This window comes from Helobdella robusta, assembly GCF_000326865.2.
Source record: "Helobdella robusta unplaced genomic scaffold HELROscaffold_29, whole genome shotgun sequence".
In the NCBI taxonomy this organism is placed as follows: domain Eukaryota; kingdom Metazoa; phylum Annelida; class Clitellata; order Rhynchobdellida; family Glossiphoniidae; genus Helobdella; species Helobdella robusta.
The window spans coordinates 2,207,418-2,231,600 of record NW_008704475.1 but is presented as its reverse complement, the minus strand read 5'-3'; the positions used below and the strand labels follow the sequence as shown (position 1 = coordinate 2,231,600).

General features: G+C 33.3%; 2 protein-coding genes across 2 annotated transcripts in view; both read left to right on the top strand.

Moving 5' to 3' along the window:
- The first annotated feature begins 1,948 nt into the window (after positions 1-1,948).
- On the top strand, positions 1,949-10,948 carry HELRODRAFT_185682 (hypothetical protein). The gene is made up of 13 exons (XM_009020899.1): positions 1,949-2,135; positions 2,300-2,507; positions 5,315-5,508; positions 5,593-5,708; positions 6,170-6,329; positions 7,232-7,306; positions 7,654-7,787; positions 8,055-8,157; positions 8,248-8,451; positions 8,744-8,882; positions 9,124-9,371; positions 10,102-10,323; positions 10,560-10,948. Exons 2-13 carry the CDS (start codon positions 2,315-2,317, stop codon positions 10,629-10,631), a joined length of 1,860 nt encoding a protein of 619 aa, XP_009019147.1. The 5' UTR covers positions 1,949-2,135; positions 2,300-2,314; the 3' UTR covers positions 10,632-10,948.
- Positions 10,949-15,251: 4,303 nt separating this feature from the next.
- The window catches only part of HELRODRAFT_174407 (hypothetical protein), a gene marked incomplete at both ends in the record, with an annotated part of 10,923 nt that continues 1,991 nt past the window's right edge, over positions 15,252-24,183 (top strand). The window contains 2 exons of the mRNA XM_009020898.1: positions 15,252-15,494; positions 15,699-15,800. Coding sequence (XP_009019146.1) covers positions 15,252-15,494; positions 15,699-15,800 — 345 coding nt within the window. The remainder of the gene's footprint in view (positions 15,495-15,698; positions 15,801-24,183) is intronic.

Sequence of the window (24,183 nt, the reverse complement as noted above, 5' to 3'; positions counted from 1 at the left end):
TTTTATATAGAAATTTATATTTATACTTATAATTAAATCATTTGATTTTACAACGCTACGTTATGATTTTTATATAGAAATTTATATTTATACATATAACTAAATGATTTTACAGCGCAATTAACGATGCTATTGAAAATTTTCATATCGAAAAACAAATGACACAGCACACTGATCCATTCTCTTAACTTAATGAATTAAATTATTTAACAAACTTTCAAAAAGATATAAACTAAAACTAATAAATATAATATATATATATATATATATATATATATATATATATATACATACATATATATATATTATATATACGATATAATATAAAAAAAACACCCGACATACGATATATGATAAAAAGATCGTGGATCTTGTTTCGATACACTTTTTTAAATTTTTACAAATTGAAAACATATTGAAAAATAAAAATGTAATATTTTAATTTAGTTTTATTTGTTTTCTATTCATAAATCAATTTATATAATTCACACAAATATATATGATTTATAACAGCAAGCACCAATCAATCAATAATTCAATCGATCGATCAATCAATCATTCATTTAATCATTCATTCATTCATTCATTCAATCAACTAGCTTGTAAAGCCCTATTTCCGCCATGTTCAACAGCGCTCCTCAATGAATTTTAAAAACAGATGGGTCTTGAGATCCTCTATGAACTTGGTTAAATGATGGAGAAGTAGTCAGAGAAGGAGGTAGAGAGTTCCAGAAAAAAGAGCCAAAAAAAGCAAATGCAGATTTAGCAATAGAGTGTTTAACACGAGTTAAGAAGTAAGAACAAGAAGACGATCGGTAAACCGGTGCGTTTAGGTTCAATTAATATATCGGATAAGTTATAGGAAATAGCCTAATTTAGATTTAGACAAATTTGCAAATTTTAAAAATTATTCTATATTTTATAGAAAGCCAGTGCAAGAGTAAAAGATATGGAGATAGATGAGAAAAAAAAGGGGCACGAGCAACTAGACGAGCAGCAGAGTTAAAAGCTTTACTTAAAGGATAGAGTAAAGAATCATAAGAGCATAGTAGAGCGAGTTACAATAATCAATCCTAAATAAGACTAACGAAGTAACAAGAAGGAGAAGAGTAGGATCATCAAGAAAAAGCAAAAGATTTTTTATTCTACGTAGATGAAAGTAAGAACTTCTAGCAACACTATTCATCTGAGAAGAAAGAGACATAGAATCAAAGATAAAGCCTAGACTACGAAACATGTGAGAAACATCAAGAGTTTTTGAATCAGGTAAGATAATAGGAGGAATAGTAATAGAGTGTTTAGATTTATTAAAACAAATTAATTCAAATTTAGAAGGATTAAGTTTAAGACACATAGAGTTAGACTAAGCGATAATTGAAGAAAGACATAGAGATAGATTATGAAGAACACAATTGAGAAAAAAAGAAAAAAGGAAAAAAAGAATAAATATAAGAATCATCAGCATATAGTTGACTAGTGAAAGAAAAGTTATTAATAAAACGAGGTAGTTCAGAGGTATAGAGTAGGTTTAGTATGAGAATAAGGTTTGAAGGGTTTGAAGCTAAAAATTAAAAATTGATCTTTTTTTTTTAGGAATGTATTAAATTATTCAGACGGCTTTTTGCTATTCAAATAGTTTTTGCTCATTGCTCATGATTGCCTCATTTCTGTTTAGTTATTTTGAAACAACTTTGAATAAAATAAATAAACTAATTTATTGCGAGAAACCAAAAAGCCATCAGACAGTTTTATTTTCTACACATAAAATCTTAAGCATAGATGATTAAAAAATTGAATAAACTTTTTACAATTTTAACGCTAATTAAATTAATATGAATAAATTTTAAATAAATTTTAAATATTTGTTTTAAATTTGATACAATGTTTTTTTCGCATTTTAAAAGTATTTTGACATAAAAAGTTTTAAACGGAAGCGGTACTTACTTACTTTTATTTCTGTGTTTATATAATATAAAAAGTTCGTTTCCTTTTCCTTTCCACTAAAAGTTTTTGCTAGACCCGAGAGGTTGCGCGTTTTATTAAAATTGATAAAATCTGTCGTATTAATTTTTCGACAGGATAAAAAAATATTAAAATAACAAAAAAATACGAAAAAACAACAAAAGCTATTCAAAGTTAGTCTATTTCGTTTTGTTTTTTGTTATAATGCGTTACACTTGCTTTTATTTATGACAAGAAGAAATGATGATCCGTTGTATTCAATTTCATTTCAATTAATATTAAACTAGTCTAGTACTAGTTAGATTTACTAGCACTCCTAGTAAGTTAAATATTCAAGAATTTTGTTTTTCAGATGCAGAACCAGACAACGTCGTTTCCTATGTCCTCCTTGTACGTGGGTGATCTTCATCCAGATGTGACGGAGGCCATGTTGTTTGAGAAGTTCTCGACGGCCGGAGCTGTTTTGAGTATACGTGTGTGTCGTGATATGGTGACGAGAAGAAGCCTTGGTTATGCTTATGTCAATTTCCAGCTGCCTGCTGATGGTTTGTTTTGAGTTTTTTATAAGTTTTAACAATTAAACATCTGAATATCGGCATACAACAACAACATTAATAAGTTTAGCCTAGGAATTGGGGGTAAAACCGGAGACAGATACTTTTATGGTATCGCCCTTGTTTACAAACAAACATAATGTACTTTTAATAAATTGACTCCGCCCATAAATTGACTAGCGTTTAATTATTTATTTATATCATATTGTAGTTGAGTTTCTCAATTTTTCTAACAAGACTTATCATCAACTTCATCAAGATGATAAAAGTCTCGTTAGAAAAATTGAGAAATTCAACTACAAGTTGAATAATGCTGAAAACGCAGTGATCTTTATAAATAATTGTATTTATGATAGTCTAAACCCGAAATATATATATATATATAGATATACATGAAAGAAAGAATAACGATTAGTCTATCGTGTTGTTATGTTGGTGTGTCTGTCTGTGTTTGTGTATAACCATATACTCTTAAATAATATATATTAGACGAGAAACTGAAATTTACACATGCCCAAACTGAGGCCATGCATTCTATACTACACACATAAAGTAAACGACGAAACGTCTTTAATTCTGCAACATTTAAACATTTTAATACTTTGAACAAACGATTAAAATGTTAAAACGATAAATATTTTAAACATTTATTAAAAAATAAAAACATTTATTGCAAAAAAATATAATTATGAAATAATTCATTTGTTGCCAGGATTATATTATCAATTTGCATTTGAATGAGGCCACATGTTGAATGGCTCAATGTTTGTGACTTCTGCTGCTAAATGGACTTTGTCTTATTAGGCCAGTTGCCTCATTAGTATGAACTGACATTATTCATGATGATCACTTGTTTTGGTATATAAGTAAGGTGGCTATTAACATTGATATAAAAATCAAAGATTAAAATTATTCTTTGTTAATTTTATTTATTCAAATTTACTACTAAACATTTCTCAGAGGATCATTTTTATGGAGTAGTTTAAATTTAAAAATGTGGACAATGTCCATGTTTTGAACCGACACTGATGTTTACTAGAGCCCTGTGCAGTTACAAACATTCAAACTCTAACCACATGTAGCAGTGCAAACCGCAACTGACTGTTTCATATTTAATTTTGAAAGCAAAAAATAAAAATAATGATAAAATATAAATAACAAGTGATAAGCCAACCCTCTCTGAGGACACACAATTTTCTAAACATAACTTTGGCTTCGACTAGTTACTTTATAATTATTTTGCTAAAATTAACCTTTTCTTTTTTTAATTTTTTTTTGCTGCTACCTGCCTTTCTTTTCTTTGGCAGATATCCCACTTCTGGCACCAAATGTAACTTTAATACTCAAAAATCCAAGCGTAATTCTTTACAGCCAGGAATTGAAATAACGAAACTATTGTTATTAACGAAAAATATTTTTGAATTTCGAACTTAATTTAACAATAATAATGACGTTAACAGTACGTTTACAGTACTTTCCTCCGACATTCGCTTCTTGACCAAAACTCTGCCAACAATCTCCTTTTTCCAGCGCACCTGTCCCATTTGTCAAGTGTTTTACTATAGCCACTCGCATTTCTGAAGCCTTATTAACCCTCTACTGCATGAATTTAAAAAATGTGTTTCGATTAAAACTAAAAATATATTTTTGTATTACTATTAGATTTCCCATTATGGAAAAATTGTTTTTAAAAAAATTTTTCATTAAAGAAGGATAAACGACAAAAATGTATGAAGTGCCGATCGGCATCTTCATGCGCAACACAACTAATTGAATGCATTTTTATTGTTATAAAAGATTCACAAAATTATTATTTATTTTGCATAAATTTGTCTAGATATATAAAAGTTAGACAAGTAAATCATTGTTATTCTGTGTGAAAACGTCCTTTGTAAAGCACAAACTTATTTTGCACTTTTCACAAGACACTCGTGATTGTCCATTACAACCAGGTAAACGGCAACGCAATCTTTCAACGGTCCGAGTTGGCATTGGCTGGTGTCATCTGTACGAAAATCGACAATTGGCACAGACTGTCGATGTCGTGCCTTTTTGTGGTACTCCATGCTCAGTTGACCCGGAGCTCTTTTCCTATTTGGTCTTTTCCTAGCTTTGCACAAACCTGCAATAAGATCAGAGATTGAAACATGTTTGAACTACAAAAATATTTAATTTGATATTAGTCGTTTAGAAAGAAGATGAAAGGAATAATTTACCTTTTGCAATATCAGCCTTGAATTCCGCCAATCTGAGCTTTCCTGAAACATTGTTTTGCTGCGAACGAGCTCTCCTATATAGTAGCCATGCATTCACTATGGCCATGTCAAGACAATGCCAAAACAATCTGTGATACCATTTTTTGGATCTTATGGTGATTCTGTAAAGTCCCATGAGACTGTCAAGCAAATCAACACCACCCATATGTTTATTGTAAGTGGAAATTATCTGTGGGCAGTCAATCTCCTTTCTAATTTTCTCTGCTGAAAACAATCTCTTCACTGTTATTCTGGGTTCAGTACCCAGGTAAGTCGAAAGAAGATTACCACTTATAATTGTTGGTACGAAGTTCAACTCTGTTTTAATTGGTCTTAGGTCTTATCTGTTCCGTTACTACATTATCTCCACATGTTTTATTATTTATGATAACATCCTTGATATTTCATTCAAACAGCTTTCGTTTACTACATTGATCTTAGCTGCTTTATTCCATTTGTTGGAATGATATTGTTGATAAAATAAAAGTTGTGTTATTATGTTAATATGTTAATTAAAAATAAAATGAATTTAATACATTACAGCTGAACGGGCTTTGGACACGATGAACTTTGACTCCATCAAGGGCAAGCCATGCAGGATCATGTGGTCCCAAAGGGACCCTTCTGTTAGGAAGTCGGGAGTTGGCAACATCTTCATCAAGAACCTGGACAAGAGCATTGATACCAAGTCACTTTATGATACCTTCTCTGCATTCGGGAACATCCTTTCTTGCAAGGTTCCTCTGATTTTTTCATCAAAATTATTAATTTCAATATTTAGTACAGATTTTTATAATTATAATTATGATTGATGTGGACAGATCGCAATGGATACAAATGGCTCGAAGGGATATGGGTTTGTACACTTTGAAACTGAAGAGGCGGCCAACTCTTCCATTGAGAAGGTCAACGGAATGTTGCTCAACGGAAAGAAAGTGTAAGCTGCATGTTCTTCTTAATGAATGAATGGATGAGTGAATGAATGATTAATTATATAAGAGAACAAATGAATGATGACACCATTTTCAAATTTTTCAATCCTTTATATGTCTTCTATTTTGCTATGATTCATTTTCTATTATTAATAATAATAATATAAAGTAGGGAATGAATGTGCCAACTATTTTGGCATGCCATACTTGTCTTCTTCCTCATTCACAACTCCATTATTTTATTCACGCTAACCTGCAAACAAAAAATTCAGACATTTTCAATCCCACCATTGCACACATGCTCATGGTGCTGCCTGTTACATCTCTCGTTAATTGCTAATTTCTTTCAAATTTCAATTTTTCTCATCGACTTATATTCTTTTTCATTGAATCTAGTTTATAAAAGTATTTAAGAAGTATTAATTTCATTGGTAAAATATAAATAGTTCTCATTTTTTTATTAAAGCTTTGTTGGCAAATTCAAAACTCGCAAAGAGAGGTTTGAAGTGATGGGAGATCAGGCGAAGAAGTTCACAAACGTCTACGTGAAGAACTTTGACGACCTGTTTGATGATAACAAACTCAGGGATCTCTTCTCCAAGTGTGGCACTGTGGTCAGCTGTAAGGTCAGTGCAGTTGTTCGATTATCATGCTATCTTGTTTCATTATCAGCTGATATATCATGCTTCAATTCTTTAGTGATTACATCTTTTCGTCATATAATATTCATTGCTTAGTCATTATCTTTGTAGTCAACTCAGAATTACAAGTACTTCTTTCATTGTATTTGTGGATGCTTCCCTAATTATCATCCCATCATCAATTCATCATCTTGATATACATCCTTGATTATATCAATTCATTATCATGATGTATACTTCCTATCATGATATATACTTTTTTGATTATATCATCTACGTAATCAATTCATTATAGTGATATATAATTCCTTGATTATATCATCTACATTATCAATTCATTATCCTTTATTATATCATCTATGTCATCAATTCATTATCGTGCTTCCTATCATGGTATATACTTTTGGCTCATTATAACGGGTGGCTCAGTTTTGCTTAATCATATAATTACTTCACCCTATCTGGAGTACATCCTTAATCATGAAATGTCATGACGTATATTACTGCTGTCATTCTGGTCACTTGTCATCATCAGTATGCAATGCTATATCTTGTTTTGTTGGTTGTTGTCATCATTATCTTAATCACTATATCTCATATATCTCTGGATCTTGGTGACTGCATGCTGGCAAGATGACAATGATGGTAGTGATGATGATGGTGCTGGTGACAGTGCTTTTGCCAATCGCAAATGAAATAAGATGTTATGAGTTTTCTGGCTGAAGTTAAATTTGCTATATTGTTTGTAAAAGATTGGGGAACTGGGTCTCTGGACGCTAAACGAAGATTGATTGGTTGTAAAAGATGACACTAAAATATTTAATGACGTTGACAATGGTTATATTGATGAATGATGGTGACGATGGTATAATGAACTCAACAACCAGGTGATGTGTAACGAGGCTGGAGAAAGTAAAGGATTTGGTTTCGTGAGCTTCACAGATCATGAAAGTGCACAGAAGGTTTGCAAAGCTCTTCGGATTATAATGAATATTTTTTAAAAATTTTGTTTATAAACTGAGTAACAATTAAAAAAATTCTTGTTGAAAAAATTGAGGGACTGGTCACTGGCACATATCCTGTAGATACACGTGCATGATCTCGTAGTAATTGATATAATTCGCCCATCCCATGCATTATTCAATCATTTAAATTTTGAATATTGTGGTACACTAGCGATTGCATTAACGGCGGGTGAATTATTTTGTTTAGTGATACGGACGGACCGAATGAATTATAGTGCCCATTGTGATTTTTACACATTTCTACATGAATGCACACATTTCCATGCTTGCAAACCAACAAAAAGGCTGTTGATGATCTGAACAACATGGATCTGGGAAACAACAGAGTGCTGTTCGTGGCGCGTGCACAGAAGAAGGCAGAAAGAGAAGCTGAATTGAAAGAGAGGCATGAAAAACTGAAGATGGAGAGATTGAGCAGGTTGCTGGCTTTGTATATGTTGTCATCATTGTTTTGTATGTGCCGTTGTTACTTTGTATTCATTGGCATCATTACTATTGTATTGTATGTGTCATCTTCATTATTTTGTGTGTATGTATGCGTATCATCGTCGTTACTGTTGCATTGTCTGGTCTCTAATGAAATGATGCTGATGTCAATTAAGGAGATAATGTGGTTGCTATGTATGATTGTATTAAAGTGATGATGATGACGCTTGTTGAAATGTTGACAATGATTAATTCAAAGGTACCAAGGTGTGAACTTGTATGTGAAAAACTTGGATGACAAGGTAGATGATGAAGCACTCAACAATGAGTTCAAAGCTTTTGGGAAGATCACCAGTGCTAAGGTTAGTTGATTGGTTCTGTTGATATTTTTTTCAATATTTCATTTAAATAACTGAATATTTTTGCCAGCAAATTCTGCATTTTTTGTGCAGGTGATGTATGAGAATGGAAGATCGAAAGGGTTTGGATTTGTGTGCTTCAACTCTCCTGAAGAGGCTACAAAGGCAGTAACGGAGATGAATGGGAAGATAGTTGGAGGCAAGCCTCTCTACGTAGCACTTGCTCAGAGGAAGGACGAGAGGAAGGCACAGTTGAGTGCTCAGTATGCTCAGCGATTGTCTGGATTGAGAGTGCCAGTAAGTCATGCTGAAGCGTGGATGGTGGTTGTCTGACTTTGGTTTGTTGGACATATTTTGTGATGATGACTCAGCTGGATGCTTTTGTATCAATAGTTTGTAACAAAACAGTTTTTGAGTTATATAAAGTCTTATTTATTTAAAATAATTTGGATTAGTGCATACGAATTTATCTATTTAATTTTTATTATGTTCATATGAAAGTCTTACATCCATTTAAAAATGAAAAAATTACATTCAACACAACAAACAACATACTTGCACAACTCACCACAACAACAACAAACAACAGCCAGGAAATCCTATGGCACCAGTCTTCCCAGGATCCCAGAGTTACTACGTCCCACAACGAGGCTTCTATGCTCCAAGCCTTCCAAACTTCAGACAGAGATGGAATCCAGCACAAAACATGAGGCCACAACAACAAGCAGGTAGGTTGTTCTTACGTTGTTGTTGCTAATGTTGTTGATATGTTGCTGATCCTGAGAAATTGTTTGTATTTTGATGCTGTCATATTGCCATTGAAGTTATTGTTATTGTTAATTTAGTTGATGTTATATGTTGTTGTTGATGTTATGTGTTATCAATCGCAAATGTTGCTTTTATTTCTTGCTACTTGCTATGCAATGAATTAGATGATGATGATGATGATTAATAATAATAATTATATAGGTATGATGCAGATGTCTGCCAACACTGGCTCTCAGTTATCTCAAGTGCGACCTACTCGTCCGATAGCAGGGGGAACTGTGAGGCCAGCCACGATGACGGGAAGGACGATTTCAGGCCAGTCAATAATGCAGGGACGAACAGTCATGCCACCGCAAGTCATGCAGGCCCAAATTCCGCAGATGATGAGGCAGGCCCAACAAGCCCCAATGCAGTTTAACAAGGGCATCAGGAATCTGTCTAATGTTCCGGTTTGATCTCGCTCTCTCGCTCACCCACCACATTCATGCATATGTCTTATAGATATGTAGGCCCTTCCCTTGTTGTCATGCCAAATCATATTTAATTAAGCCTGTGCTTGCTTCATTGCTTTATAAATGCTAAATATTTTAGAAATTTATTATAAATAAAAAATATTTAATGTCTTAAATGAGTAAATGACAAAAAAAATCGTAAAAACTTTTTAGTTTGTTTTTTAAAATTTTTGGTCCATGAATGAGATTAAAGTCAACTCCCTTTTAACCATTAGTATTTGCCATCTGCTAATATTAAGCAGAGTGATAATGACAGTAGAAAATAAAAATTGTTTTAGTTTGAGAGTTGCACTTGGAAGTCAGTTTAAAATTGATAAGAATCTTTGCACGTTTCCAAAATGTTTTATAAGCGAGGGCCTATGTATCTGCCGCATTCACGTTTGTTCATTTCGTTCATCTTAACTCGTTCGTTCTCAAAATATCAAAAATATCGTTCACAATTTTTATTTACATCATTTAAAGTTAGATTACTGAACCACTATGAAAGCAGATTTCATTTTTGGTTTGCAATCATCTGCCGACGTCTATTTAATCCTTATTTTGTTATTTCACGGATGTTTAATTTTGTTGCATTTCACTGGTTGAATGGCGTTCGTTAGTCGTTATTTCAAATTGATTGGTTGCTGTAAAAATTTGACAAACTGCTGCTTGCTTACCAAACGAACAGTTACAGCAGGCAGTTCTGGCAACAGGACAAGAGCCGTTGACGGCCAGCATGTTGGCAGATGCGCCACCACAAGAACAGAAACAAATGCTGGGTGAGAGGTTGTTCCCACTCATCCACATCATGTACCCGGAACTAGCAGGCAAAATCACTGGCATGTTGCTCGAGATCGACAACTCAGAACTGCTTCACATGCTCGAATCGAGAGAGTCTCTCAAGGCCAAGGTTCTCACAACAAATTTTATATTTGCAGATGACAGTTTGAATTATGGCTGATATTTATATATCTTTCTAAAAATTCCTAATAATTTCAACATTTTTTTTTATTATTACTTAAAAATCCGTATCGGACAGACGCAGAAATAAACGAAGAAAAAAAATGTTTAAACATGAAAAATAGAATAAAATAGAGTTAAATAAATAATAAATGATAATAATAAAATGTTAAATGATTTGTACAGGTTGAAGAGGCAGTGGCAGTGTTGCACGCTCACCAGGCAAAGGAGGGAGCAGTTGCTCACTTGAAGGAGTAATTGGTTACAAGTTGCAACCAAATATATGAGAGACTCAATTGAGTCTTCTCTTTAAGTTTTAATTTTCAGAAATTTATCGAGTACTTAAAACTAACTAATTCGTTCAATTCTAATTTGATATACATGTAGCAACAAGTTATCAAGTTATATTTTTTCTGAACGATATCACTTATTAGTAAGTACACTTTGAATCATGATATGATACAAGAAGTTTTAAGTTCTCTTGTGATTATGTTTTATTTTCTGAAAAAAGGATTTAAAATATTTTTTTTTTATTTTGTAGAAAATTTTGAAAATCTTTAGAAATAATAGTTGAGCGTTCCTGGTTGTATGTATACATGGGTGGATCCGGACAACTGACGAGGCGGATAAAGCTGGTAGCTTATGAGTGGGGCCTAAATTTGGCAGAAATAAGTTGGCAACTTTTTTGGCTTACGGCACTATTTTTGCTACTTGAAAACTGTTTTTAAAGTCACATAAAAAAAGGTATTTAAACAATATATGTTAGCTAAATTTAGAAACAATGGAAATCGTTGAGCTTATGGGGCAGACATCCAATGACGAATGCCGACTGCAAACGTCAACGGTATGCCAATTCTGCCAATATGTAAGGTCGAAGAACTGCCCTTTGTTGAAAGATGTATGATTTTACCAATTAAAGAACAAAGGGTAAAGAATTATTTTCATCGTATTTTATTTTTAAAATGATGATATGTTAGCCGGTTAAATCATCCTAACTAGAAATAGATTTTCATATAGGAAGTTCCATATATTATAATACGAATGGTTAACCAGCTGATAACGAGGAAGGGCAATTTATCGGTTTTCTCTAAATCCGGGCTACATTATATATACATTATATATGTACATATATATATAATGAGTAAGAGATATAGGTGAAAATAGTCTTTCAATCCAAAGTCTATATATATATTTTTATTTTTTTTTTCTGAGGTTAGTGAGCCACTAATTGAAAAATGGAGATTCACAGGTGAATTTGTTCGCTGAACTGCAAACGGGAGAGATTTGTTTCAGTTGACACGCTGGATATCTGACGAGCGGTGGGTAAAATATCTTTCGATGTAGTTAGGTGTGTATAGGTATGATCGCCAGGCGTCGGTTATTTAGAATTTATGGTCGAGACAAACATGGACGACAATCGGAAATATTTACAAAAAATGTATATGGCTTCCCCTTTAATTAGATCGATGTTAGCTTATAACGTCATTTTTATAATTTGAGCAGATTGAAGAAATACTGCAGTAACGAACATAAACAAATTACAGTTTCGAACTTGTCGTTTTCGACCGGAGTGCACAAAACTAAATTGTTTCGCTTTTTTGTATCAAATTTTAACAAGAGCAATATGCTTAAATACAATTGTGTCAAAAAATCTTTTAGCTCTATTGTTAAGACATTTGCGTCACATGTATTTATTTAATGCAAAAAAAGAAACGTTATAGCTTCATAAAGTGCTTTTTTTACTGCTCCTGTCCTCTTTTGCTTAAATACAATTGTGTCAAAAAATCTTTTAGCTCTATTGTTAAGACATTTGCGTCACATGTATTTATTTAATGCAAAAAAAGAAACGTTATAGCTTCATAAAGTGCTTTTTTTACTGCTCCTGTCCTCTTTTGATTGTCTTATTGTACATTAGGTCTTCAATTTCTTTTTATATTGCTGTAATTTTTCGAACTTCTCTTTATAAAAATTTAGGTGTATTCTATCCGCTAGCTGAATTTCTTTATTCTTTTTCTACCCGTTGCTCAATTTTGGTGAAGCGATCGCTGGTGCAATTGCTGTTGAATCCGCCGACATGTTAAATAAAAATTGGTCCATAGGAATGTTATTATTGATATTATTGTCAATGATATTATTTAACGATGCTTTTCATGAAAATTAAGATGGTGTTTTTTATTTGCACACTTTGTGGGACCTGAAATAAAGGTGGCATTGTCATCCTGTCCTCATCCTGAAACTTAACAGCCTCCAAAACAACAGATAGCAATTATGGCCGACTATGACTAACGACGCCACGTGTTATTTCGACTCTGTCTGTAAAATATTTAAATAGCTTTGTTGAAAATTACACAAATTTGATGGTTATTGAAAAAGTGAAGATGGAACATCCAACTCGTGAACTGCATCAACTGCTAGATGGTCAAACTTTTCCCATGTCTCTATCCTAGCAAGGATACAATTATTTGCTCCTCAAAAACACTGCCGAACTGTTGATGACCAATAATTTAAAATATTCTTATTGTTAATAGAGAGGTCGCAAAATGAAATGTAACGCGGATTGTTCTCAACACATTATCTTGACATCAGCACCACATCAGCACAACATCGTCATGGCATCATCGTAATAACGTCATCATGACATCACCATAAAATCATAACATCATCCTTACACCATAACAAGCCATCATAATATCATGACATCCTTATGACGTCATTATAACTTCATCCCGACATAATCGTAACATCATTATAATATGATAATGACATCGATATGACATCACCATGACAAAAAACTGAAAAAATACAAACATCTAATAATTTTGAACCGGACGAACGCACAAACGGAAACCAAAAACGAACAAAATAAACGTGAAAAACAAACAGAAAGTTTTAATTCGTGCATTCTTACACGTGCAAACTCTGTCATTTATTGACGTAATATTATCCAACATGCTTCATGCTTTGGTTAAACAAAAAAAAGATAACCCTGCAAACAACAACAACCATCACCATCCATCGCCATTACTACTACTACTACTACTACTACTACTACTACTACTACTACTACTACTACTACCACTACTACTACTACTACTACTACTACTACTACTACTACTACTACTACTACTACTACTACTACTATTACTACTCTACTACTACTATTACTACAACTACTAATACTACTACTACTACTACTATCACCCCGCAATTCACAACACCAAGCAAAGTAACAAATCCTAGCATACAGACGCAATGTTTTGTTAGGCACCTAACAACAATAAGTAAGCAATGATAAACATAACACAAAAGAACATAACGCAAGAAAACACTGGAGAACACAACATTAGAGAACATTACATTAGAGAACATTACATAAGTGAACATTACATAAGAGAACATTACATAAGTGAACATTACATAAGAGAACATTACTTAAGTGAACAGCATACGAAAACTCAGCATGAAGAACAAAACATAAAACGAGGACATAAAAAAATGGAAAAACATGAGAACAAATAACATTTAAAAAACAAAAAAAAAAATATAAAAGATCGTTAAAGAAGATGAAAGAAAATAAAAAAATGTAAAAAAACCGCAAGAGATTGAAAGAAAAAAACAGAAGACGGAAGAAAAGATCGTTTAGAAAAACCAATACATTGTGCATGATGCATGATGAATGATGCATGCATGCACCTACACACTCGCTGGCTCACCTCGAAGTGATTCACCTTCTCGCCAGATCCAAATCATTTGCGCTTTCCAAGAAATAAAATATAATTACTTTGCTTGAATCATGCTTATCACTATCATCACTAGGACTATTAGCGCCAACAACAACAACATCCCCTACAACAACATCACCTACGACAACATCAATTACAACAACATCACTTACAACAACATCAATTACAACAACATCAATTACAACAACTTGATAAATGTAAACATTGTAAACATTAACAACGACTTCGCCTACAATAACATAACATTAACATCGTTTAACATAACTTCACACCTAAAACAAAGGCAACAAGAAAGACAGCAAACACAGCAAACACAACAAACACATTAACAACCACAGCAACAATCACAGCAACATTAACAATAAATAACATTAGCAAAAAATCATTTCTCCACGCGAACATCCACACACTCATGTGGAAAACAGGATCGAATAACAATAATATCATTCAATTTACTGGCATCTCTTCCTTGTTTAACTGTGTTTGTCTGCTTGTACGTGCATATGTCTGTATCTGTGCATGCGTGTCTGTGTGTGGGTGTATGTACAGTATATGTATGTTTGCTGTGTATGTCTGTGAATGTATGTCTATAAATGTATGTCTGGATATATATGTTTATGTGTGAGTATGTATTTTTATCATTGTATGTTAGTATATATATATATATGTATCGTGTATGTATGCATGTATGTATGTATGTATGTATGTATGTTTGTATGTATGTATGTATGTATGTATGTATGTATGTATGTATGTATGTATGTATGTATGTATGTATCAGAGGCCTGCATGGGAAACCATCCCGCGGGAAAACCGCGGGAAACCCGCGGGAATGGAAAATATTTTCGAGGGTACCCGCGTTAGCGGGAAAAAAAATCGGTAAAATACCGCGGGAATAATGGGAATGGGAAATTTTTTCCATTAGCAAGTTACATACGTAATTTAATTTTTAACTTACTTTTTTTAAAACTGTTTAAATTTCTTTGCTTCACGAAAATAGCTCTTTGTTTACGTTTGTTTCACGAGTCTTCATTCTCCATCTTTCATTGCGGATAGTTTGGTTATTTGTTCTGAGATAAGTTTGTTTTCTAGTCAAAATTTTAATTTAGTTTCTAATTTATTGATATTCGTTTCAATGGAGCGATGCGATCTTCTCAAACTGATTGCTAGTAAAAGTGAAGCAATAAAGTTTATTCCGAATAGCAATGCAGTCAGTTCTATTTGGGGAAACTTTGTGCTGGTAAATGTGGAAGATGTTTACAGCAACTTTATTGAATGCATTAACTGCAAAGTTTTATTGAAGTGGAAGAAGAGAGATGGAACCAGCGGACTTATGAACCACACAAAGGCCTGCCCGAAAATAAACGCCAAAATTGGTGTAAGGTGTCTGAGAGACTATTTTCATTAGCTGGTAGAACTATAGAGAATAAACGAACAAATTTGTCTCCCGATAGTATTGATAAACTTTTATTTATTAACAGCACATATTAAACCATTGACATTACTTTTTATAATAAATACTTATGAATTTAAATATTATTTTCATATCTTAATAAACTGTATTTAAATTTTTGTTATTTAGATTTTTGTTGCCGCGGGAATGGGATGGGAAGCTTATGGTGCGGGAATGGGATGGGAAGCTTATGGTGCAGGAAGGGAAGGGAATGGGAACAAAGTCATGAGGGTGAGTGCGGGAATGAATATTTTTTGAAGGGAAGGGTGAGGGAATGAAAATGTCTTCCCGCGCAGGCCTCTAGTATGTATTATTATTATTATTATTGAAACATTTATGAAGCGCTAATTAAACGAATCTCAAAAGCGCTATCTAACAAAAACTGAACTTAACAACATAATTGAAATAACAAACGAGAAATCATAATACATCGCACAGAAATAAGATTAAAATTTGGTCATAAACAGAAAAGTAATCGATTCAATATAACGAAAATACGAAATAATATTTAGAACATGTCGACTAAACAGAAAAAATTTATCAATAATGCATTACAATGAAAATAAATGAGTTTTCAGTTTCTTCTTGAAATCACGCAGGTTTAGGTCCGGATTTCTGAGAGCAGCAGGCAGGTTGTTCCAAACAGTTGGTCCAGAAACAGCAATGTTACGAGAGCCTATACGGAGACTCGTTGTTGGGATCAACAGCAGGTTTGAAACATCGGATCTCAAATGTGTTCCAGATGCTTTTGAAGATCTCTTTTTGAACCTGTCAGACAAATAAGATGGAGCTAGACCGTTGATAGACTTGTAGACAAGTGTTGAAATTTTGAACAACACTCTTTTGTCGACGGTTAGCCAATGAAGTTTCTTCAATATTGGAGACACATGATCGTATTTTAGAGCTCCAACAACAACTTTTGCGGCTCGATTCTGTATTGATTGAAGTACAGCCATGGATCGATCAGGTAAGTCATAAAACAAACTGTTGCAATAGTCGACGCGTGAGTGCACAAATGCATGGACCAACGTCTGCAACGTGGATGTATCTAGGGATCGTCGAATTTGATTGATTTTCCTGATTTGAAACATGCATTTGGCTGAGAGCTTTTTAATGTGTTGTTTCATTGACAAACCTGAATCAATCATGAAGCCCAGATTAGCTGCTGTCTGACAAAATGGGATGACCTCATCATTAACAGTTATTGAATTTATATCTATTCTTGAAAGTTGCTACCATGTTCCAATTGGTAAAAAAACAGTCTTGTTTTGGTTTAGTTTTAAACCATTGTTTTGCATTCACTTATTGACCCCAGACAAACATTTAGGTATTACATCTTGTTGACACGACTTTATAGGTGAATTTTGAACTAACTGTATTACCTCCTCTTCAGAAACCATAGAAAACGTTGAGAACAAACTATTATTGACATCTGATTGGAATTCTGCCAGGCTCGGTTGAGCATCGTTGTTGACACTATCTCTCAGCTTGCTTAACTTTTCATTGAAATAGCACATAAATTGATCAGGTGTTAGTTCATCCATATCCGAGCAGGATTTATCGTTACGACCCCTACAGAGAATGCTGTTCACAACCCGCTAAAGATTTTTTGGTTTCATCTTATTGTCATCAACAATTTTTGTCCAATACTGACGACGTTTTTAGAGAAAAGTTCCGATTTATTCTTCAAAGCAGTCTTCCATTCATTTTGATGAATCAACTGTGAACTTTTTCTGTATCTTCTTTCCATTTTTCTGCACAAACGCTTGGCTAACCTGCAATCATTATCAAACCACGGAGCCATACGAACGTTATTGGTGGTCACTGCACGAATAGGGACAACTTTATCAGCAATAGATTTTAACTCGTTGTTAAATAAATGCAATTCCTTGTCTACCTCATTGCTTTGACATGATTTGATGAGTGGAGATTCAAGCACAAGTTTGATGAAGTCATCAACATTCATCTGATTCCACATTTTAGAAACTTTTTTAATTCCAACCAAATATCCTCGAGTCATCGACAGTTCAGCCCAAATAAAACTATGATCAGAATAAATTCCACTTGAATGGACTAAACAATCATGAACTGGAAAATCCTCGGAGGTTACTATCAAGTCTAGTGTACCACCACGTAAATGTGTTGGTGCTTTTACACGATTGATGAGTTGAAAATTATCGAAGATATCATTTAAATTAGCAGCATAAGGATCATTCGTCTTTTCAACGTGCACATTGAAGTCCACGGTTAAAATAATTCGAGAACTGTAATGTTTTCCAGAATAGAAATCAGTTCTTTAAAAAATAACCTAGACAGCTGTGCAGTTCGCATGCGCAAAGTACTCACACTGAGAACATTTAACAGCCTTTCCCTGACCTTTCGCCTCTGAACATTGCAAACATTTATTTTTATTCATTTTCACCAAAAAACAGTTTAACTTTCAATTTATAATATTGAACGTTAGAATATAAGTTAATGTTCGTACACAACACTCCTTATGCGTTGACGACAACAAATTATATTCAACTAGTATTTAAAAAAAGCTATATAACATTACAAGTTAATTCTAAATTAAGTTATTTAATTAAATTGTTAACTAATTCAAAAAATAAAAATACGATGATACTCCTCTTAATTTATGCTTTAAAAGGGATCCAAAATTAACAATATAACCTCGATATAAATATCACAAAAATTACAAAAACGCAGAAAAAATCAAATACGGCTAAACCCAACGTAGCGAAAAAAATGTATGCACGTATGTATGTATGTATGTATGTATGTATGTATGTATGTGTGTGTGTGTGTGTGTGTGTGTGTGTGTGTGTGTGTGTGTGTGTGTGTGTGTGTGTGTGTGTGTGTGTGTATGTATGTATGTATGTATGTATGGAGAATTTATATAGTGCCCTTTAATGCAACTCAAAGACGCTGTTTTCGTCTGGTGGAATCATCAGGAAAAAAGATACGTCTTCAAATTTTTGCGAAACTTCTGAATAGTTAAACCAGGTTGACAGAGGCTGTATGGTAGTGAGTTTCAAATTTGTGGACCAGCAGCGGCAAAATTCCTATTGGCCACCATCAAATCTGTTTTTGGCACCGATAAAAATAACTGATCATCTGAACGTAATTGCAAGTGATGAATAGTATTTTAACCCTCCGGAAAAGATGTTAGCAGCCTGATTTTGAATTGACTGAAGACGATTAATCAAATGATTTGAAACTCCGTAAAAAATGATGTTGCAATAATCTAATTTTGAGTGAATGAATGCGTGAACCAAACAATTCAAGGTGTCGTTATTGACTGATTTTTTTTACTTGCCTGAGTTTGCGAAGTTGATAGCAACAATCTTTAACCATGCTGTATCAATTATAACGCCCAGATTTTTAACAGAAGTGCAGAACTCAACATAAGAACCACCGATGTTGATGGAGTTAATAGTCATCTTTTTTAATTGCAGGCAAGTACCGACAGGCAGAATTTGTATTTTGTTTTCGTTTAGTTTTAGTTTATTATTTACCATCAAATCACTTAATTCATTAAAACAACATACAAATCTACCAACCATAGCATCAAAGCCAAGGTCTGTGTTACCACAACTATTTACAAATCGTCGGCAAAGGCATGGTATCTGAAACCATATTTTTCAATAATAGGAAAAACATCGGTCATGTACAATATAAACGAAAGAGCCCATAAAATAGAACCTTAGGGCACACAGAAAAAACAACTTTGACATTGGACAGAAAAGTATTGAAACAAACACTCGAGTAAGTATGTGAGCATGTATGTATATATTAATATTAATTGGTGTGTTTGTAAGTGCCCTTTAAAAAGATCTCAGAGGCGGTAACGATGATTGCAATACATTGCGTAGCACTTCACTAAAGCAATGCAATGAATGGAGTGAAAAAAACATTAGCACGGTAAGATTAGACAAAAAGATAATGTTTCAACTTTTTACAAAATTGAAAAACAGACAACGAAGGATAACAAAGGTCTCTAGGCAAATTATTCCAGACAAAAGGACCTATTTCGGAAAAATTCCTTTGGCCAAAAGCCAAGTTTGTGTCAGGTACAAAGAGCAAACCTGAATGTGTCACTGTTTGACTCAGCAGTGACATTGTTCTAAAAATGATTTTGTCAGTTAAATATTTTGGGGCAACTCCCTTAATACAATTAAAAGCCGCTAAACATATTTTGAAAATAACTCTGATAAACTAGAAGCCAGTGAAGAGCAAAATGAATTGGCTTAACGTGATCGTATTTAAAGCCACCTGAAACAAACCTTGAAGCCCAATTTTAAACCAACCGTAGTCTAGAAATATTTACATCAGACAGGTCGTAATAAAAACTATTGTAATAGTCTATTTTTGAGTAGATAAAAAGATGAACAAGACATTGAAGACTATGCTTACTTAAAAATTGTTTGATGTGCCTAAACCTACGCAATTGCCCTAGTATGAACGTTAGAAAATATATTATTATCAATAACTAATCTAAGGTTGCGTACAGATGCGCAAAATTTAACATCAGAATCACCAAGTCTCAATGTTCAATGTCACCAATTCTCAATGATAGACTCAAATTCTCACCAAGTCTGATAGACTTAATGTTCATTTTTTCCAATTGCTGCCTGGTGCCAACCGGTAAAAACTGAGTTTTTGATTGATTCAATTTAAGCCTATTTGCCATCATCCACTCATTAATTTCCGAAAAACATGATCTAAATATAAAGACAAGATCTTCGAAACGACAAAGGGGCCACTAGGAATGATCTGAATATTATCACCAAAACCGTGATGCTTGAAATTATATCTGTCAATGATTTTGAAAACATCTGCATTGTGCAACACATGTAAGAGGAGGTCGAGAACCGAACTCTGTGGAACACCGTATGACACAGTTTTAACATGTGTCAAGTTAGATCTGAACAGAATCTGTTGTGTACGACCAGAAAGATTTGACTCAATCCATTGAAGAACAACACCCGATACTCCAAATAAATATTGGAACTTGCGTAAAAGTAATGAGTGATTGACAAAATCAAAGGCAGGGCTCATATCTAAAAGAGCAAGCAACGACACATTCTGAGCATCTATGGAAAAAAACAAATTAGAACAAACATCCATTAAAGCTGTTGAAGTCGAATGGAACTAACGATAACCAGATTGGTAAACCGGAGTAAGATTATTGGTGTTTAAGTGGGTGACAAGTTCAACAACTTTAGACAAAAACACAAGGTTCGACACAGGCCGTTAACTTGAAAGTTCATTTTTGTTCAATTTACTTTTTACAAAATAGAGCTTACTACAGCATTTTTGAAGTTTAATGGTAAAAAGCCAGAAAGAAAGCACAGGTTGATAAAAATGGTGAAAATGGCAAGAACAGATCAATATACTTCTTAATAATCTATGAGGTAAACAGTCAAGGGAGCATGATTTAGTAGGCGCATCAAGTATAATTATTTTAATATAATCATTAGAACAAGTTGAAAAGCTAGAAAATGATAAAATTTAATGTAAATTGCAAGGAATAAGAAACGGTCCGGAAGAGCCGCATGTCGCATCGCGAACCGCAGCAATCTTTTCGCTGATAAACCAAGAATAGTCTGAAGCATTAAATTCAATCCCAGAAAGATCAGCACAATCTTTTCCAAGTAATTTGTTAATATTAGACCAAAAACGTCTAGGTCAATTATTGCAAGAAGCAACGTGATTTTTCCAATAATCATTTTTTTAAACAGCAAATAAAATACTCTTTTCAATAAGAGCATGCCGCCGTGCCTGTTTATTTTTGTCAACGTGAACGGCTTTATTTAGCCTTTGGAACTTGCGGCAGAGCCTTTTTTCGCTCTGCAGTCACCGTCAAACGATAGAGCAAGAGAGACAACTCGATGATTGACAGATTGCAATGGAGCAACCCTATCGACAATCGAGTGTATTTCACGATTGAACAGTTCAAGAGCAACATCAACATCGGTAATATCAGATGCCCCACTAATGGGGGAGTCAAAGATCAATACAGCAAAACAATTTAGATCAACACGTGCCCCAGAACGTACAAGTCGCCTGATGAATTTTGGGGTGTCGAACACTCATGGGAATGAAACATTTATAAAATTATGGTCGGAGTAGACCCCACTGGGATCAACACAACAGCTTGATGGATAAAAATTTGCAGAGGTGACAACCAAGTCGAGTGTGCCCTCCATGTTGTGAGTGGGCTGATTTACAACATTGATCAAATGAAATGATTCCAAAATTTCGGATAAACTTGACGCAGATGCATCATAAGCTTGAGCAACGTGAACATTTAAGTCACCGGTGATAACCAAATTGTCGCCGAGAATGCATGTATGTTCCAAAACAGATGACAATTCATTAAAAACGATGGCGTGACAAGTTTAGAACCTGGTCAATAAATACCAAACAAAGTAATTTTCTATGCTTGTGGGTAAATTCTACTACTATAAATTCAAGAGTGGGAAGAAGGGGGAAATCTATTTTTACTTGGAAATATATGTATGTATGTATGTTTTTATGTCTGTTTGTATGTATGTCTGTCTGTTTGTTTATTTGTTTGTATGTATGTATGTATATATGTATATATTTATTTATATATGTTTAAATGTTTTCAACGTGTTGGACACGGCGTTTTTTTCATTTGCAAATGAAAGTTTTCGAAAGGTACCCCCAACGGAGAACCCATTGCTACACGTCTATTTGCGATCTACTGTTAGAAAAATCGAAAAATTATACAGAAAGCTAAAACTAACGCGGAACATGCTGTGATTTTCACACACACACACACACACCCACACACACACACACACACACACACACACAAACAAACACACACAAACAAACACACACACCACACACACACAAACACACACAAACACACACACACATATATAATGTATATGAATAAACAAATAAATATATATATATTTACAGATCGATGATGTTATTGAATAAAATGATGACAAACGTTCGTCATGCTCTGAAACCATCCCGAAATTTTAAAGTTGCAAATAACTGAAATAAATTAGATTGGGTGATAAAATTGATAATTTCTAAAAAATAAGTTCAGTCATATAACGATAGTTATATCAATTTGTCTTTTAAAATTATAACTACATATATGTATGAATGAATACACGCACATACACAATATGTAATTTTATTTGTGAACTCCACTGCGCATGTTAGTTATAGAGTGATGATTTATTTTGAAATCGATAATGACATAAACGTGAAAAGTTTAAATAAAAAAAATCAAGTAGATAACAGAGCAATTAATCGGAATTTAAGGCGGTCAAATTATGGCGGAGGTAATCCTTTTTTTTTATCTCAACTTGTCATTTAAAGTCATTTGCACACCATCCTTCCTTCCACACATATCCCATATACATGCACACATTTACATAAAGAAAAGAGAGTTTATCAAGTGGTTAATTTATGTATGATATGGTACAGACATATATGAACAAAGGAATAAACATGCGTATTTATATGAAAACATTTGATCACTTTGTTGAGGTTTCAAAGTTGAGACTTTTTATCTTGGTCATATGGCGTGATGTATTCAAAATATTTTAAAATTAACTTTTGTGGGTTGTTGGTGGGTTCTAGCTCTAAATTTAATTTGGTTCCAGTATCATAGGACAACAAACTTTTTTTAACGGCAGCAAGTCAGCATCTTATCAAACCAGGAAGACCATTTCTAATCTAAACCAATCTAATAAGAACCGTGTTATATCATTATATCAAAACATGTGCGCACACATAGGCAAACACAACCTCTAACAAGCTTTCATTGTTTTTTTTTAAGTTCGAATCTGATTTAGATCATTAAAATTTTACAAGTTGATCGAATTTCAAAGTGTTATAAATATTTATTGCGTTTTGTCATAATCTGGTTATTATAAAGCCGGTTTTTAGACAGAAGAACGTGAGTTGTGCTTATGACAAATGGTTGATAAACTTTGATAAATATTTGAGTTATGATCTGTTGTATCGATGATTATGGTGACCAATAAGCTTATTATCAATAACACACAAGCCTGGATTATATATACAATAGATATATTTATATCTATTGATGAAAATCACAGCATGTTCGGCGTTAATTAGCCTCCTGTTTAACTTTCCGAATTTTCTAACGGTAGATCAGTATAAACAAAAACAACAGACAAAGGTTTATGTCTTATCGGAAATTATGAATGTCGCAAAGAACAAAAAATCAGCAGCAACAACAACAGCAACGCAACTAACAATAATAACAAAAATAACTACTGACTATTCTACTATATATATATATATATATATATATATATATATATATATATATATATATATATAACTCTGTAACTAAAAACAAACTATATAAAACATTCCTAAATTCCAGATCTGGATCTGATAAATTAGCTTATGGTAAATATAAAAACATGTTTTCAAGGTTATGTAAACTATCTGAAAATATTTATTATAATAACCAATTCATTAAATGTAAATCGAACGGTAGACGTACCCGGGGTATACTGAAATCTTATCTAGGGCTTAAACATCCAACACCATTAAATATTATGATTAATAATAATATTATCATGGA